The sequence below is a fragment of the Heloderma suspectum genome, chromosome 5 (genome assembly GCF_057233095.1).
Source record: "Heloderma suspectum isolate Gila_16-S chromosome 5, 16-S_ref, whole genome shotgun sequence".
In the NCBI taxonomy this organism is placed as follows: domain Eukaryota; kingdom Metazoa; phylum Chordata; class Lepidosauria; order Squamata; family Helodermatidae; genus Heloderma; species Heloderma suspectum.
In genome coordinates, this window is record NC_139462.1 from 97335761 (window position 1) to 97354032 (window position 18272).

General features: G+C 44.3%; 1 protein-coding gene across 15 annotated transcripts in view; it reads left to right on the forward strand.

Moving 5' to 3' along the window:
• Positions 1-18272, forward strand: part of FRYL (FRY like transcription coactivator) — a 261277-nt gene that overhangs the window by 139615 nt on the left and 103390 nt on the right. For all 15 annotated transcript variants that reach the window (XM_084856817.1, XM_084856818.1, XM_084856816.1 and 12 more), the window contains 7 exons: positions 3815-3947; positions 4305-4412; positions 12183-12420; positions 13012-13197; positions 13281-13367; positions 15726-15994; positions 16502-16697. In XM_084856817.1, the coding sequence (XP_084712943.1) occupies positions 3815-3947; positions 4305-4412; positions 12183-12420; positions 13012-13197; positions 13281-13367; positions 15726-15994; positions 16502-16697 (1217 nt within the window). The remainder of the gene's footprint in view (positions 1-3814; positions 3948-4304; positions 4413-12182; positions 12421-13011; positions 13198-13280; positions 13368-15725; positions 15995-16501; positions 16698-18272) is intronic.

The following is an 18272-nucleotide window of genomic DNA, read 5'->3' on the forward strand; positions in this document are numbered from 1 at the left end:
GCTTTGGGACTCTATGGGCTCAGATACAACCCTGACAGTAGCTTCCCCTTGAACTCTCTGAAAGCTTTTCCTTTGTAGACTGTGAGTTACTGACAATTTTCATCTGTATGACCCATGGAAGTAAAGGATTAAAGAGCCATGGATAGAAGCCTCTTGTCTGTGTTTTTTGATTTGGCTTTTGAAGTTCAGCAGGGACAAAAGGGAATCCTGACAGGGCCCTGCTTCCTTTCCAAAAGAACATAACTTCAAGATATCACTTGAACATTCATCTGTCCAGGACTGTTTGAGCCTCCTTCTGCTGGTGGCTCCTCCATCCTGTTCTGGAAAGAGGGGTCACCCTCCAGGACCCCCCCAAAACAGTGATTACATTAGAAGCCAGCCTTTCTTGTTGGGGAGCTCTGTGCAACTGGAGGATGGTTCAAGGAACCTAGTCCTCGTGGGAGTCGTGGCTTCCTGTCAACCTGCAAGTACTTCCTCTCAGATCAGTCTTCATCCAAGCAGACAATGTCACAGCCAAAGGCATACATCGTCCATCCCAGACCTCTAGGCAGAGACAGACTCCCTCTTTCTTTGGGCGGAACATCACCTAGAATCCCTCTCTGCGGAATACCTAGGCAGGAGACAGAATACTCAGGCTGACTGGCTAAGCAGGAAATGGATAAACCATTGAGAATGGATGCTTCACCCAGAAGTCTTTGAAGAGATAGTCTATTTCTGGAGAGTCCAGGTGTTCCTGTTTTCATCAGAAGCCAGTCACCAGGTCAGGAGGTTCTTCTCCCATTATGTAGCTCCAGCAGCAGAGATTACAGATGCCCTGTCTTCTCCGAGGTTGACTGGGCTTCTGTACACTTTTCTGCTGCTCCCTCTTCTCTCCAGGGTTCTGTGGAGGTAAGTAAGAAAAGGTGAGAGTCATTCTAGTGGCTTCCTTTTTTGGCTATGGAGACCTGCTTTCCCAACTTGATTGATCTGGCAGCGGCTTGTCCTTGGCCCCTCCCTCTGTGGGAAGACCTGTTATCTCAAGGCCATCTCCTTCACCTAAACCCTGCATGGCTTCAGTTACATGTCTGGAAATCAGACAGAAACGTTTTACCAAAGTAGACCTCTCCCCCATGGTAATCAAGATTATATTGGACTCTAGGAGACCATCTACCTGCAGAATTTACCAGAGTACGTGGAAGATATTCTCTGCTTAGTGTACTAGGAAAAGGATTTGGGGCTAAAAAAGCCAGAATCTCAGACCTTTTAGCATTTCTGCAAGATGGTTTGAGTTTAGGATCTCAAGCCTAATATGCTTAAGCATCAGGCTTTCATGCTATCTGCTCTTTTGTCAGTGTAATGGCCCCAGGAGTATAACCAAGTCACCTGTAGTTTTAGAGGGGCCTAGAGATCCATAATGCTTGGCTTAGGTTCATTATAAGTGCAATTTCCTTGCTAGTGGGCCTCTGAGCATGTGAGATGAGTCAAAAGTCGATAGTGCGGCCTAAGCACATTCCATGCTAACAAAGGCTAGTATCTTATCAGGGCCTAGGATGTGCCTGAGAAGTGAGGCTGTGTTTATGCTGAGCTACAGGTGGCTGTGCTAGGAAAGTTCTGATTGTTTTCCCTCTGAACAAGTACTGTTAGCCTATGCTGGGAAAGTGAACGCTAATTAATGCTTGCTTCTGTCATGCTGCCTCACTGCTGACATGTATGGTATATAAAACCCATTGTGCCCCTTAGCTCTGGGTTCAGAGAAGCTGTCCAACCATTGGGTAAGTCTGTGTGCTGTAAGTACTCAATAAAGTCTCCCTGTAAGCAAACCTGGATCTGGCTTATCATTATCTCAGTACCTCCAAACCTTAGCAGCCCATGGCCGGGGCATACAGTCAAAAAACCCAGATAGGTCCAGTCTAAAAGCCCAGATAAACACCTATGTGTATTCCGTAAAGATAGAGTGGTGCTCTGTCCTAACCCCTTTTTTCTGTCCTGAAGTTCTGTCTTCTTTTCACTGTCAACAAGAGCTAATGTTTCCCACTTTTTGTGCTTCTGCTGTGCACCCCTCAGAAAAGAAATGACATTCTCTTGTTGTCAGGAGAGCCCTGAAAGCCTATATCAGCAGAACCAAAACTTTCTGCAGTCAGATTCCCTGTTTGTGTCATTTCATCCTGCTTCCTTGGGACGGAAGGTTTCTAATACCACTCTTGAGTAGGTGCCTAAAGGCGTGTATTTCCCTAGCCTATTCCTGCCTGAAGTTGTCTTTGCCTACCAAAATTTTTGCCCATTCTACAAGAGCAATTGCAACATCGGCAGCTTTTTCGCCCTCAATGCTCTACTGTATTGATTTGTAGGACAGCTACATGGTCAAATTCTAGCACCTTTGTTAAAGAATCCAAGATTGACTTACATGCCTCTGCTGAGGCAGCCTTTGAAAGGCATGTCTTGCAGCATGTCCTTCCCAGTCATTAAGCAGCTACTACTTTGTTGAATCCCGCCCTACATGGGTCAAGCTTGGTATGTCCCACCTGATGTACTGTTTACACACACAAGAGAAAAGACCATTGGTCACTTACCCATAAAAGGGATTTATTTATGCATGTAAAACAGTACATCAGGGCTACACCCTAGATTCAGATTCTGTTATGGCTGTTTCTGCTGGTGGGGATTAATTTTCTTGTTTTGTCGCACTTGGTTTTTTTCCAAGCCCTGTCTGCAGAGAGTGCGAGATGTCCTGTTTTTCTTGTTTGTGTTTCGCTGTTCTCACTGATCCTAGTACTTCCTGAGCTTGTCATTGGAAAGTGAGCTTCAGAGGGTAGAAAGGCAGTTAAAAGACTTAATTGGAGCAGTGATTTTGCCTTTGAAAACTAGGTGGTAAATAAGACCCACCTGATGTACTGTTTTACATGCCCAAAGAAATCCCTTTTACATGTAAGTGACCAATGGTCTTTTTTGTATCTGTTTTATAGTTAGGATTAGGATTGGCAAGATGATTAATAGGTCAGTCAGTGCTGTCAGTTGACCACCTACTATTTGTCCACTATCAATAATTGTCAAATATTCTATGAGGCTGGGAGACCGGTGTGTGCTGCCTACTTAGCACAGCTGCTTTTAAAAACGGACTTTGGGTTTGTTTTTTTTAATAATGTTACTTTGCTTTATTTCTGTTTCAGTTTTATTTTATTATTTTAAATTGTGATTTTAAGATGACCTCAGTGGCCCAGGATAAAAGCCAAAGAGAAGAACTGTTCCATGAATTCTTACGCAACCCCTGAGCCTGATGGCACCCAGCTTTCCTTCTAACTTCATAGTTTGTGTGGGAGCAGCATGTCATCCACACAGTTCTGCGGTACTTCTAAGTAGTGCAAAACGCAAGCCTCAGCTCCCTTTCCAAGCTCGAGAGGAGGACCTGGGCTTGTTTTTGTGTGTGTGCTGCACTTAGGGTGTATTGGAAGTGCAGTAAACTGCAGGAACCATCCAGGAGTCAAACTTGGAACTGGGGATTGTGACCTTATGCTGAGTTCCAGAAGTACAAAGTGATGTCAGGGACATGCCCCATTCTATTGAAAGGAGGGGCCTATGTTTGGCAACCACAGCTTTTGGGTTTAGTATCAAAATATACATTTGTTGTTTCAATATATACCTTAAATTATTTAACCAATATTTTATTAGTCGAATGCTCTATCCTAGTTGGAATATACTTTGACTTTTAAGTCAGTGTAATTCAGTTTCAGGCAGTGTGTTCAGTGCAAAAATGTGCATCCAGTAAAATTCAAGAAACTGGAAATTAAACTGAAGCACAGATTTGAGAATCAAGTTCTATTGAACTTTGCCTCTTTAGGAATGTCGATATACTATCCTCAAGTAAGAAAAGCACTAGACAGCATCCTTAGGCATCTAGACAAAGAAGTTGGAAGGCCAATGTGCATGACTAGTATACAGATGTCTAATAAGGAACCTGAAGACATGATCACGTATGTAAAATCATACTTTTATCTAATTCGTCACAGTACTAATTATAGCTGAAATGCTTATATGGTGCATGATTCCCCATCAGTAAATGTTATTAGCCCCATTACACTTAGTAGGACTTCACATTTAACAAAGTACATATGTTTTTTTATTTCAGCAAGACTTGTGTATGTTTAACAGATTCTATATTGTACCAATAGATAGCGAATTACACTAAAAATGTGTATTAATTTAATATCCAGAATATTAAATTAAAAGAAAAGAAACCCATGATTTGAATCTCTGATGCATGTACATCATATCAACAATCTTGATATAAGCTCCTATTTGACTATTTTAAACCTGCTTTCTTTTCATAGGGGTGAGAGAAAACCGAAAATTGATTTATTTAGAACTTGTATTGCTGCTATCCCAAGGCTAATTCCAGATGGCATGAGTAGAACTGACCTTATTGAACTGCTTGCAAGGTAAAGAGGGAGCCTCAAACCTTTATTGTGCAAAACCATTTATCACATGTTGGCAACAAAAACCATACATGTATTGTCTGAAGTAAACTTGCAATAGTAGAGACTGGGTTGATAAAAATGATTTGTATCCCACCTTTCCACCCAAGATCTGAAAGGTGGCTTATAATCTAAAAAAAAATTTGATTAAAAAATCAATGGAAAAACACAGTTCTAAGAAAACAGTTCTCATTTGGTGCTTAACAGATAAGAGCAAGTGCCAAACAAGAGTTTCTGCAGAAGGGGCTGCCAGTCCATTTCCGGGCCCAATTCAAAGTGCTGGTATTAACATTTAAAGCCCTTAACGACTTGGGGCCAGGTTATCTGAAGGATCGCCTCCTCCCATATGTGCCTGCCCAGACCTTAAGATCATCATCAGCGGCCCTTCTCCGTGAGCCCCTGCCAAAGGAAGTGAGGCGGGTGGCTACTAGGAGGAGGGCTTTTTCTGATGTGGCACCCCGGCTCTGGAATGAGCTCCCTAGTGAGGTTCGCCTGGCGCCTACATTGTATTCCTTTCGGCGCCAGGTGAAGACCTTTTTATTTTCCCAGGCATTTTAGCATTTTAGCTTTCTAAACTTTTAGCTTTGCTGTTTTAAATCTGTATTTTAAACTCCTGCACTGCTGCTAGGTTTTATTGTGGTTGTATTGTTATATTGTGGTTTTAATGTTCTATATATTTTAAATTCTCTTGTTGTGTGCTGCTTGGTTTTAATTTTTGTGAACTGCCCAGAGAGCTTTGGCTATTGGGCGGTATAGAAATGAAATGAATAAATAAATAAATTAAATTAAAGTGCTCTACAGTCAATACACTACTCTAAAGAAGGGCTACCTGCTGAATCTCTCAAGAGAATCTTGAGCAGGCCTCAGGTGATGATCTCGATGAATGGGAAGGTTCATACAGGAGAACGTGACTCTTCAGAGACCCTGGCCCATGCTGTTTAGAATTTTATAGGCTAAACCCAGCACTTTGAATTGCACCTGGAAACAAACTGGAAGCCAATGAAGATCTTTAAATACTGGTAAAATACATTTCATTCAGCAAGTTCCATTCAGTAGTCTAGCTGCCGTATTCTGAACCAATTGCAGTTTCCGTATGCTCTTTAAAGGCAACTCCAGATATAACACATTGCAGTACTCTGACCTGGATGTTATCAAAACATTGATAACTATTATATATTCCTAAAAAGAGACATAGCTGGTGCACCAGCCAAAAGTGATGGAAGGTGCTTTGGACCACAAACATCACTTAGGCATCAATAATCAGGGCCAGATCTACTAGCAGCCAAGCTAGTTCCATAAGGGGAAATGCAATTCCATCTAGAAAGGCTGAATACCCCTTCCTTGGTCAAGTGGGCCACCAGTCAATAGCACTTTGGTATTGTTTGGACTGAGTTTCAATTTACCCTCATCCAAGCAATTACTGACTCCAGGCACCCATCCAACACATTCCTTGCTACCTATAAATTGAATGAAGGAGAGATAGAGCTCGGTAGCATTAGAATATGGATGTCTTTCCTGGAAACAGCTCAGTGATTATGAGATGCAAGGGAATTTTATTTTAATATAAAACCTCTTTAAACTCTTTGGGTTGGCTTACTGAAAAGGAGCTCACTGCTAATTTTGTTTTGAATATGACTTCTGGTTTTTTTGCACCTAACAGTTCAACTGTTTGAGGTTCAAACCTCATGGTGAACATAGAATATGTATAGTAGGCAGACATTCAGGGGTGGTGCAGATGTAAAGCTGTGGATCTCTAATTCATGGCTGGGCCACTGGATTGTACGCTTCCTCATCCTGGCCACTCTCCTATCTGGAATAAATTCCCCCTGCTAGCCTTAACATTAACCATAGTTAACCCTGCACCAGGCTTTCTTCTTTGTCATTTACAGTCAGGGCCAGAAATATTGAAACAAGGATAACTGTTTTGGCAGTTGGCATCTGTACACCACCACATTGAAGTTGAAAGGAAACACACCCAGATGGGAGCGAAGTCAGCTGTAATTCAAGGGGTTTGACAAAAGTGGGGCACTAACCATTTAGGAAGGACAGCCAGTGGCATACACACACACCCATCCTTGGTGGCTCATAAGTAATGGAACGAATGGCTGACAAGCAGCTGTATGGCCAGCTGTGGCCTGTTTCCTGGGTACCCCATGACCAATGAAGCAGATAAAAGGCCTGCAGGCAGTTCTGAGTGTTACATTTGCATTTGGTAGCTGTTCACTGGAACTCCCAACATGAGGTCCAAAGAGGTGTCCATGCGAGTGAAGGAGGCCATCATTAGGCTGAGGAAACAAAATGAACCCATCAGAGAGATCGCAAAAACATTGGGAGTGGCCAATACAACAGTCTGGAACACCCTGAAAAAGAAGGAATTAACTGGCAAGCTCAGCAGCAGCAAAAGGCCTGGAAGACCACAGAAGACAACTAAGTGGATGACCACAGAATTCTGCTCGTGGTGAAGAGGAACCATTTCATAACATCTAGCCAGGTCAAGAACGCTCTTGAGAAGGTAGGCATGTCATTGTCAACATCTACAGTCAAGAGACGGCTGTATGAATGTAAATACAGAGGCTTCACAACATGGTGCAAACCACTGGTAACACTCAAGAACTGAAAGGCCAGATTAGCCTTTGCTAGCAAACACCTAAAAAAGCCTTCCCAGTTTTGGAATAAGATTCTTTGGACTGATGAAACCAAGATTACCTTGTACCAGAATGATGGGAAAAGAAAAGTATGGAGAAGGAAAGGAACAGCTCACGATACAAAGCATATCACATCATCTGTCAAACGTGGAGGCAGTGTTATGGCATGGGCATGTATGGTTGCCAATGGAACCAGGTCACTGGTGTTTATTGATGACCTGAGTGCTGATAAAAGCAGCAGGATGAATTCTGAAGTGTAGAAGGCTATACTTTCTGCTCATGTTAAGCCAAATGCTGCCAAACTGATAGGACGCTGCTTCATATTGCAGATGGATAATGACCCAAAACATTCAGCAAAAGCTACCCACGAGTTTCTCCAGGCAAAGAAGTGGGATGTTCTTCAATGGCCAAGTCAGTCACCTGATCTCAACCCAGTAGAGCATGCTTTTCACTTACTGAAGAGAAGACTGAAGGCAGAAAGACCCACCAACAAGCAGCAGCTGAGGGCAGCTGCAGTAAAGGCCTGGCAAAGCATCTCGAGGGAGGAAATTAAGCATTTGGTCATGTCCATGGGTTCCAGACTTCAGGCAGTCATTGACTGCAAAGGATTTTCATCCAGGTATTAAAGGCGAGCCTTACGTTTGAAATTAAGGAGCCTGGGGAAGGAGGACCAGCCAGCAGCTGCACCAGGTGGATCCTGAGCCTGAGCCTGCTTCTGCCCCCGCCCACAGGTACTTAAGGCGGGGCTGCCAGAGGCTGCTCGGGAAGGAGCCTGGGGAAGGAGGACCAGCCAGCAGCTGCACCAGGTGGATCCTGAGCCTGAGACTGAGCCTGCTTCTGCCCCCGCCCACAGGTACTTAAGGCGGGGCTGCCAGAGGCTGCTCGGGAAGGAGCCTGGGGAAGGAGGACCAGCCAGCAGCTGCACCAGGTGGATCCTGAGCCTGAGCCTGCTTCTGCCCCCGCCCACAGGTACTTAAGGCGGGGCTGCCAGAGGCAGCGCCTCGGCGTTGCGCCAAGTGCGACGCTAAGTGCGCACTTAGCGTCGCACTTGGAGTCGCAAGATCTACCCACCTGCCTCTCCAGAGACACCAGCAGCCACAACACCAGCAGCAAATAGCAGCAGCAGCAGAGGGCAGCAGCTTTAAAGACCAGGGGAAGGGGCAAACGTGGACTATCTGCTCCTTCTTAGCTGCTGTTCTCTTTTATCTCTTTTATATTCTTTTAAACTGTTGTATATTTTATATCTTAATATTTTAATATGTGCCTGGGAGGACTATTGGACAACTCAGGGGGTGGGGGAGGTGCCACCATAACTGTGGTCACGGGCAGGGGGAGGTATGGCGTTGGGGGATTAACAGGCCAGCTGAGGAGAAGAGGGGCTAGACACCTTACAGCTGTCCCATCTTCTGGTTCTTCCCCCAACCTGATGGTTCCTGGCAGCCTTACCAGTCTGCCCTCGGGTCTGGTGGTGCTGCTGCTGAATGCCAGGTCGGCCCAAAATAAGACCTCCCTCATCCATGATTTGATTGTGGATGAGGGGGCTGACCTGGCATGTATTACTGAGACCTGGGTGGGGGAACTGGGAGGGGTCACTCTCTCCCAGCTGTGCCCTCCTGGGTACTCAGTGCAGCACCAACACCGACTTGAGGGTCGGGGAGGGGGGGTTGCCGTGGTCTATAGGAATTCAATCTCCCTCTCCAGGCTTCCTGCTCATTCGAGTGGAGATCTTGAGTGTCTGTACCTTGTGTTGGGTACCCGGGACAGATTAGGGATTCTGTTGGTGTACTGCCCACCCTGCTGCCCATCAGACTCCCTGCCTGAGCTGACGGAGGTGGTCTCGGACTTGGTGTTGAGGACCCCCAGGATGATGGTCCTGGGGGATCTCAACTTCCATGCTGAGGCCGCTGTATCCGGGGCGGCTCAGGACTTCATGGCCGCCATGACAACCATGGGGCTGTCCCAACATGTCATTGGCCCAACGCATATAAAAGGACACACGCTTGATCTGGTTTTCTCGACTGGGCAGGAGGATGGTGATCTGAAAGTAGAGGAATTAACATCTGTCCCTTTGTCATGGTCAGATCACTTCCTGCTGAGGTTTAGACTTCTGGCGGCCTTTCCCCTCTGCAAGGGTGGGGGACCTATTAAAATGGTCCGCCCTCGGAGATTAATGGATTCCGATGGATTCCAGAGGGCTCTGGGGGATTTTCCTGCTGGTATGGCTGGTGCTCCTGTTGAAGCCCAGGTCGCTCTGTGGAATGCAGAGATGACTCGGGTGGTTGACACGATCGCACCCAAGCGCCCTCTCCCTCTGAGCAGAGCCCGGCCAGCTCCTTGGTATACACCTGAGCTGAGGGCAATGAAGCAAGAGGGGAGACGGCTAGAACGCAGGTGGAGGAAAACTTGTGCTGAGTCTGACCGAACACAGGTAAGAGCCCACTATCGAGCCTACTCTGTGGCGGTGAGGGTGGCAAAGAGGCAGTTCTTTTCCACCAGCATTGCATCTTCTCAGTGTCGTCCGGCGGAGCTTTTCCGAGTGTTTCGCGGCCTGTTACATTCTGGGCCAGGGAGAGAGACGGTGGAACCCTCGGTAGCACGCTGTGACGAGTTTGCGCGGCACTTTGAGGATAAAGTCGCTCAGATTCGTCATGAATTGGACACCACCATTAATGTAGTTCCATTGGTAGAGGCGTTCAGAGCACCGTCTGGTCCAGTTTTATTGGATGAGTTTCAGTTACTGAGGCCTGAGGATGTGGACAAGGTGCTTGGCCAAGTCCGATCGACCACTTGTGTGCTTGACCCTTGCCCTTCATGGCTTATTAAACCAAACAAGGAGGGGTTGTCCGGCTGGGTCCAGGAGGTTGTAAATTCCTCCTTGAGAGAGGGAGTGGTGCCTGCTGCTTTAAAAGAGGCAGTAATTAGACCACTCCTGAAAAAGCCTAACCTGGACCCAGAGGATGTTAACAATTATAGGCCAGTGGCCAACATCCCCTTCCTGGGCAAGGTGCTTGAGCGGGTGGTTGTAGGACAGCTCCAGGCACTCTTGAATGAAACGGATTATCTAGATCCATTTCAATCGGGCTTCAGGCCTGGTTTTGGAACGGAAACTGCCTTGGTCGCCCTGTGGGATGACCTCTGCCGGGAGAGGGATAGGGGGAGTGCGACCCTGTTGATTCTTCTGGACCTCTCAGCGGCTTTCGATACCATCGACCATGGTATCCTTCTGGATAGGTTGTCTGGCTTGGGATTTGGAGGCACTGCACTACAGTGGTTCCGCTCCTACTTGGATGGCCGATTCCAGAAGGTGGTGCTGGGGGATTATTGCTCTGTGCCATGGCAATTGTGCCATGGGGTTCCACAGGGCTCTATTCTATCCCCCATGCTGTTTAACATCTACATGAAACCGCTGGGGGAGGTTATCCGGAGGTGTGGGCTGAGGTGCCATCAATATGCGGATGACACCCAGCTCTACCTCTCTTTCTCATCAAAACCAGGTGAGGCAGTGGCTGTTCTGAACCAGTGCCTGGGCACGGTAATGGACTGGATGAGGGCCAATAAACTGAAACTCAATCCAGACAAGACGGAGGTACTGTTAGTGGGTGATTCGTCTGCCTGGCTAGGTGATAATCAACCTGTTCTGGAGGGGGTTGCACTCCCCCTAAAGGATCAGGTTCGTAGTTTGGGGGTGCTCTTGGATCCAGAACTGTCACTTGAGGCACAGGTGAACTCAGTGGCACGGAGCACTTTTTATCAGCTTAGGCTGGTATACCAACTACGCCCTTATCTGGACAGAGATAGCCTAGCTACAGTTATCCATGCTCTGATAACTTCTCGTCTGGATTACTGCAATGCGTTATACGTGGGGCTGCCTTTGAAAACGGTCCGGAAACTTCAGCTGGTCCAAAATAGGGCAGCAAGATTGTTAACAGGGACTGGCCTGCGAGCTCATATTACGCCAGTACTTTTCCAGCTGCACTGGCTGCCGGTCCATTTCCGGGCCCGATTCAAAGTGCTGGTGTTAACATTCAAAGCCCTTAACGGCTTGGGGCCAGGTTACCTGAAGGATCGCCTCCTCCCATATGTGCCTGCCCGGACCTTAAGATCATCATCAGCAGCCCTTCTCCGTGAGCCCCTGCCAAAGTAAGTGAGGCGGGTGGCTACTAGGAGGAGGGCTTTTTCTGTTGTGGCACCCCGGCTCTGGAATGAGCCCCCTAGTGAGGTTCGCCTGGCGCCTACATTGTACTCCTTTCGGCGCCAGGTGAAGACCTTTTTATTTTCCCAGGCATTTTAGCTTTCTAAATTTTTATCTTTGCTGTTTTAAATCTGTATTTTAAACTCCTGTACTGCTGCTAGGTTTTATTGTGGTTGTATTGTTATATTGTGGTTTTAATGTTCTATATATTTCAAATTGTTTTATTGTGTGTTGTTTGGTTTTAATTTTTGTGAACCGCCCAGAGAGCTTCGGCTATTGGGCGGTATAGAAATAAATAAATAAATATATATATAAATAAATAAATTATGTTGGTTTGTTCCATTACTTATGAGCCACCAACGATGGGTGTGTGTGTATGGCGCTGGCTGTCCTTCCTGAATGGTTAGTGCCCCACTTTTGTCAAACCCCTTGAATTACAGCTGACTTGACTTGGCTCCCATCTGGGTGTGTTTCCTTTCAACTTCAATGTGGTGGTGTACAGAGGCCAACTGCCAAAACAGTTATCCTTGTTCCAATATTTCTGGCCCTGGCTGTATTAAAGCTGAGAACCTGCTTGATATTAGCCACAGTTAATGTCTGTGCCAATGTAACACAGCTGTGGTGAATGCCAGCAATGGGAGGATGGGAGGTAGTTTATTCATTCTGGAAAGTAGAAGAGCTGGGCAGAGGTGTGGTCCTGAAAACTGTTTTTGTTCTTTCAACCATTGTTAAATAGTTCCCAGCATTCTGTGTGCACCAGCCCTCAGTAACTGGATGCATAGATATAACTAACTCAAGGGAATGCCAAGTTGATGTTTCAGGTATGTGTGTCGTCTTCATACTAAATGTGCTTAACCCTTTACTTGGATTCTGAACAGCAGCTTATGTTCCCAACAGGTTGACAATTCACATGGATGAAGAACTGCGTGCACTGGCTTTCAATACTTTGCAAGCATTAATGCTGGATTTTCCAGATTGGCGGGAAGATGTTCTGTCAGGATTTGTTTATTTTATTGTCCGTGAAGTTACTGATGTTCACCCAACACTTCTTGACAATGCAGTTAAGATGCTAGTGCAGCTAATCAGTCAATGGAAACAAGCAGTCCAAGTGCAAAATAAGAACCAAGAAGCTCAGGTATAATCATGCTGCATGAAATTATTGTTAACTGGTATGTTTTAATATACCAGTGAATGCTATATTACGTTTGGGAACTATATTCTTAGGAACTAATGGCAGTAGATTTCACTGTTCATCAACCTACTGCAGTGTCACGAAATCAAATTTATTTAGATAGAAACATTACTAGAGAAAGATTATTCAAAATGGAAGAATCTTTAAGCAGGGGAAACTCTTCTGAAATGCACAGGTTATAGGCACAAGGACTGATGGAGTGGAGGAGCATGGGAAGAAATTTAGAATGAATTTGGGTTATTTAGGAAAGGTTTTAATATCTTGGCTATATGAAGACTGTACTGGGTGGGTAGTTTATATTTTCCTTTCACTAACTGCTTTGGTGCTTCATGTACCTTCAGCTTCTTTCTGCTTCTTGGCAGGAAGATCATGGCAGTAGTGTAAATAGTGACATTGTTATGCTTGGAGTTTACTAAAACTAGTAAATATTTAAAAGAGGAGTGGCCACATATGCTGAGGGTCTAATTGCTAATAATTAGTACAAATAAGTAGATCCTGATTATTTCAATAATTCTTGTTATCCCCTTCTTTTAGCGAGGTGTAGCCAATGGAACCGCTCCTATCCTTCCCCTGGAAAAGACCCCTTATTCAAGTGTATTCCATGTGGTAGAAGGCTTTGCATTGGTCATTCTTTGTAGCACAAGACCTGCCACTAGAAGACTAGCTGTCAGTTGTCTTAAAGAAATGAGGGCCTTGTTCACAGTTCTAGACATTTCTAAGGTAAGTTAATTGTCATATGTAACTAACTCCCTTGTCTTAATGTTCGTTGGCTTTGTCATGCATCAGATATTTGTAATTTTCAGAGTGATGATGAGTTGGCCATTGATGTAATGGACAGAATGAGTTCATCAATTCTTGAAAGTTTCATACATCTCACTGGTGCTGATCAGGTAAGATATTTTTAAAAACAATTTCTGTTTGTGTTTGAAATTTCCTGAAGAATAATGTATGTTGAAAGTACATGATCAAGGCACAGTCCTATGGATTGCACCTTTAGTGATTGGAAGCCCCCAGACTTGGAGGCTTCCGCTCATCCAATGCAGGGCAGGAGGAGCGGCAGAGGCGATCTTTGTCTCCCCGTCCTCCTGCCCTGCAGATTCCGCTAGTGGGCTTTTTAGCCTGTCTAGTGACAGCGTTTCAAAGGGGGAGGGAAGGAGGCTGGAAGAGGCTCAGGATTGTATCCTGGCCTCTCTGGTCTCCTCTCCTCCCCACCCACCAGAATGCCCCTTTTCCCCCTCTCTAAGGTTGAGTTTCCAGCCTTGGAGGCCTGCTGGCACGGTTCTTTCCATGCCAGCTGCGATGGGGCAGGGGAGTGGGGAGGCGGATCAGACTCCTCCCTCCAAGGCCAGAGTGCTGTCTCCAGCCTCAGAGGGGGGAATCACCACTACCTTGGACACTGTCTAGGGGCTGTAGGCTTGTGCCCTAAGTAACTCTTTACTTATTTACTAGCTATAGTGCGCATTGTATATGGGTTATATTGAGCTGAATGCTATGCAATACCTTTTGAATCTCAAATGTCTGATACCTTATAAGCCCATTCTGAATATTTTAAATGTACCTGCACAACATCCTTGCATTACCAGATAACAGCTTTTGAACCATCTGCACTGGCACAAGCATATTTTATAGGGTTTGGGGGTGCACAGAAAAAGGATTGCTTCAGATAGGGAGCCACTTCACTTTGGTCTGCTTTGGGCAATACCTACTATGCTTCAGACGTGAAGCAGAGCCTCGCTTCAGTTTTCCAAAACTTCAGATGTTTCCCCATTAAATTAATATAAGACTCCTGTCGCTGTCAGTGCAAGCATGGACTGCTTTCAAGGTGTGTTTGGGGGCAGCTGGGGAAATAAAGACTGTACCCCAAAAATGGCTGGTGGAGGGGAATCATGCATTTTCCCTCCATTACAGTTTTCTGGGGTGCACTCTTTCTTCTGATGCAAGACAATAGAGACACTGCTACCTCAATAGCCTACAAAGCTCTGAAGTAGGTCTGAAGCTTCAGGACCAGCCCATTTCAGTTTGGACCGCTTTGTGGAAGACCAGTTCACTTTAGAGGAGGTCTGAATACCTCTGAACTGGCCAGCTTTGTTTTGGTATTCAAGCTTTGCCCAAAGTGGATGGACACCACTTGTATGTACCACCACACATACCATGCTGGAGAATGCATCGGTCTGATGATATACACAAGCTTCAGAAGCAGTAATACCAACAGTGATTTGTACTTCTGCTGCTCAAGCTGGATCCATTGCTGGGCAAGCAGAGCAGACCTAGTCAGGTGTGACCCACTTATGAAGTAACTTTTGTTCTCCCATCCACACACACATTTCTTTCTTTGTTATTATTTTGTTTGGCAAGTACATACAAGATGCCACAGAAGGCAGTCCAAGAAAAGCTTTCTCACCCTTGCTTGCATGATGCAAGCCTGCATATCACTGTTCCTGGGCAAAGTACCTGTGGCTCTGGCTTGGTCCCTATACCGACATGAAAATGTTGTATTCTGATTTGTTGCTGACATCTGTAATGTAAAATGTATGCATAGTTAAATGTAGCAGTGCTCAGGACTAGGCAGTAGAATGTGATGTCCCAGTTTTTGTATGATTTTACAGTCAGTAGTATAAAATAATTTTTAAAAACCCATGGCTATACATGATTTCTATTAAGCAAATTAATTTAATTTCATAAACTAATATAAAGGAGGGATATCCCTTCTCAGTTTAAGAAGTTCTGATGAGAGAATTTTTCTGCATGTCTGAACACTCAGAGCCATCATTTTGTGAGAGTTACAAAAGTTACGGACTCTGGGCCCCCTCACACTTTTTTCATGGAATAATTCTTTGTTAGTGCACCTATTTGTGTTCCCTCTCTTACTAAAGTCATATTTGGCCATTCAGGCCCTGTACAGATGTGATGCTGCTGGTATCTTAACTATGATTAAGAGATTAGGAGAAGATTGCTAGCATGTGCCCCCCCCCCTGCAAATCCCCCCTTCTCTACTTCACCCTCATGTTAATCTTGTCTAGTGTTGCTGCAGGCGTGAGATTACACCATAATTCATGTTGACAAGGAAAGGGGGAGAATACATGTTGGAGAGGGGAGCAGAAAAAGGAAAGGAAGAATGCATATGGCCCTATAGCCTATATCCTTAACTATGATTAAGGGAGCAGCAGCGTTATGGCTAGCCCCAGCCTCAGAGACAAATTTTGAAACAGTTTCTGGTGTACTAAATTTATTTTTGTTTTTATACACAGACTATGTTACTGTACTGTCCCAGTTCAATAGATTTGCAAACATTAGCTGACTGGAGCTCCTCTCCTATCAGCCACCAGTTTGATGTTGTAAGTCCATCGCATATATGGATATTTGCACATGTAACTCAGGGTCAAGACCCTTGGATTATTAGCCTTTCCAGTTTTATGAAACAAGAATATCTTCCAAAGCACTGCCCTACGGCCGTAAGCTATGCTTGGATGTTTGCTTATACCAGACTCCAGCTGTTGTCTCCACAGGTTGACGTAAAGTAAGTGCCTTTCTTAATATAACTGAACAAATTAAGCACTCATGCATATGGGAATTAGAATATCCAGTACATCTTATATTTATTGTTAATTTGTTGTTTCAATTTGATTTATGTGATAGAATAAAGATAGAGGATTGTTTTTTAAAAATATGTGGAATGCTGAAGTAAAATTGTCTTTGAAATAGTATAACTAATTCATATTTTCAGTATTGTTTCTATATACATAGTTGATCATAAATTGTACTTAAATAGATATAGTTATCAGAGTTTTTGCAGAATTTGGAAAAACTATGAACTTAGAAGAATAGTTTTACTCCCATGTTCCCCTGCAACTCTGAGGACTAGAAACAATATTTTAATGATGTGAAGATTTGCTGCGAAGGCTAATCTTATGTCACACTTCGTGCTGTCTTTGTATGCAGACAATGCACAGTCCTGGCTTTGTAGTTGAATTAACTAGAGACATTCAATACATTATGAAATATCTTCTTTTTCTTTTTTTAACAGCAGCCCCATCAATGCCAAGAAAGTAAATACTGCTATAAGCAGCGACTCCTACATTGGGCTCTGGAGAAACTACCTGATTCTTTGCTGCAGTGCAGCAACTTCTGCATCCTTTTCTGCATCTGCAGGTTCTGTAAGATGTTCTCCTCCTGAGACGCTGGCGTCTACTCCAGATAGTGGCTACAGCATTGATTCAAAAGTATGTTGATCCAATGCTAAGCACCTTGACGTATTTTACTGTGTTAGAAATGCATAGGAATTACAATCTCTCATTCCCTTATTTTCAAATGATTAGAAATGAAATGGAAAAGTGCAGGGTGGTTTATTGATCCCTTTCTGAAGCCTTTTTAAAAAAGCATAAGATGCAGTCTTCTCAAGCCACCAGAAAGCATATTCTAGATATATATGGCTCAAATGCTTTGGGGTCTGTTCATTATTTCTCCTCATAATAGGCAGGGTGCTGGCTTTTGTTAGTAGGGGATGAGGTCACACTGTCCAAGATGCTACCTTCTTACCACAGATGGAATAAAAAACATAGCTGAGCCCTCTCTCCCTTGAGATATAATAATAATGTGATATAATAATTGAGAAAGATGAAAAATATCCAGTTTCTCAATCAAATCTTAACAACTTCCAGCTACAGTTACCATACATCTAGTAGCTTTGTCTAAAGAATAATAATAATCTGGCTTGTTGATCTTTTTACTTGAAGCTTTCATTACATGAAGGTCCCCTTTTTTCAAACCTATTTCTCTAGATGAAATAAAAGAGTCCCAGGGCTTTATTTTTCTTGATCTCATTCCTGTTGGCTTTCAAGATATCCAACAGTTTTGCTAGTGAAATTGCAAATGGTATTTGAAATGACAGATCTACTCTCTAGATAACCAGAACCTTAAACAGGCTGGCCTTTGCACTGGAAGTCTCAGTTCAGACATTGCACCAGTCCACCGCTAAGGAAGCTTAACTATGGTTGGATGAGATGTCTGAACTGACCATGGTTTGCAATTAGCTGGAAGGATCAGAAACCAGGTTTGAAGCAGAACTGCAAATGTCTGTTTGGACTAGGTATTCATGAGTCGTAGTTATTATGGCTGTTGTTCTTCCTGTGGAGGCCTTTGCACCATAGAACAGGAGTGCTGAGCAGATGGAAAATAAAAGTTGACAAGAAGCTCTATCCCACGACTTTGCCTGTACATTTTGAAATTCAAGCCATGGTTTGGTGTGATGTCAGAACTGAGCCAAAGCATTGGATAAATGTCGCATATTCACATAGGAAAGTAAAATATTTTAGAAATTGTAGGTAAGCTGATGACTCCAGAACTACTAATCCCCAGTAGTTTGCTACCAGTTTATAGTTAGCCAGACAAGAACCATTACGAATTTATTTTTAATACAACTGGCAGCACTTCTGCTTTCTCACAATCAGAGTAGCAAGTCGCATGGGGGAAAGGAAGTGGAAGAGAAATAGTAATCTTTTTTTATTTATACTGTGCTAACAGGTGTGCCTGATGCTTCACAAAAAGCAAATAAACAGACATGCCCCAAGAATTTACAGTCCATGGTTTAGACGTGGAGAAGCCAGTGAGGGATAGAATAAACAAGAGAAGGACAGGAAGGGAAAGGATGGAAGGTAAAATGCCTGCAAGTTGCATGAAGACTACTTAGAGCCCACGCACCCACCCCAACATGCAAAATTCCAACGACAAAAAGATAGTGAGAAGTCTAAGGGAATACCAGTTTGTGTCTTTTGTCATTTTATATAGTCCATTGCAAG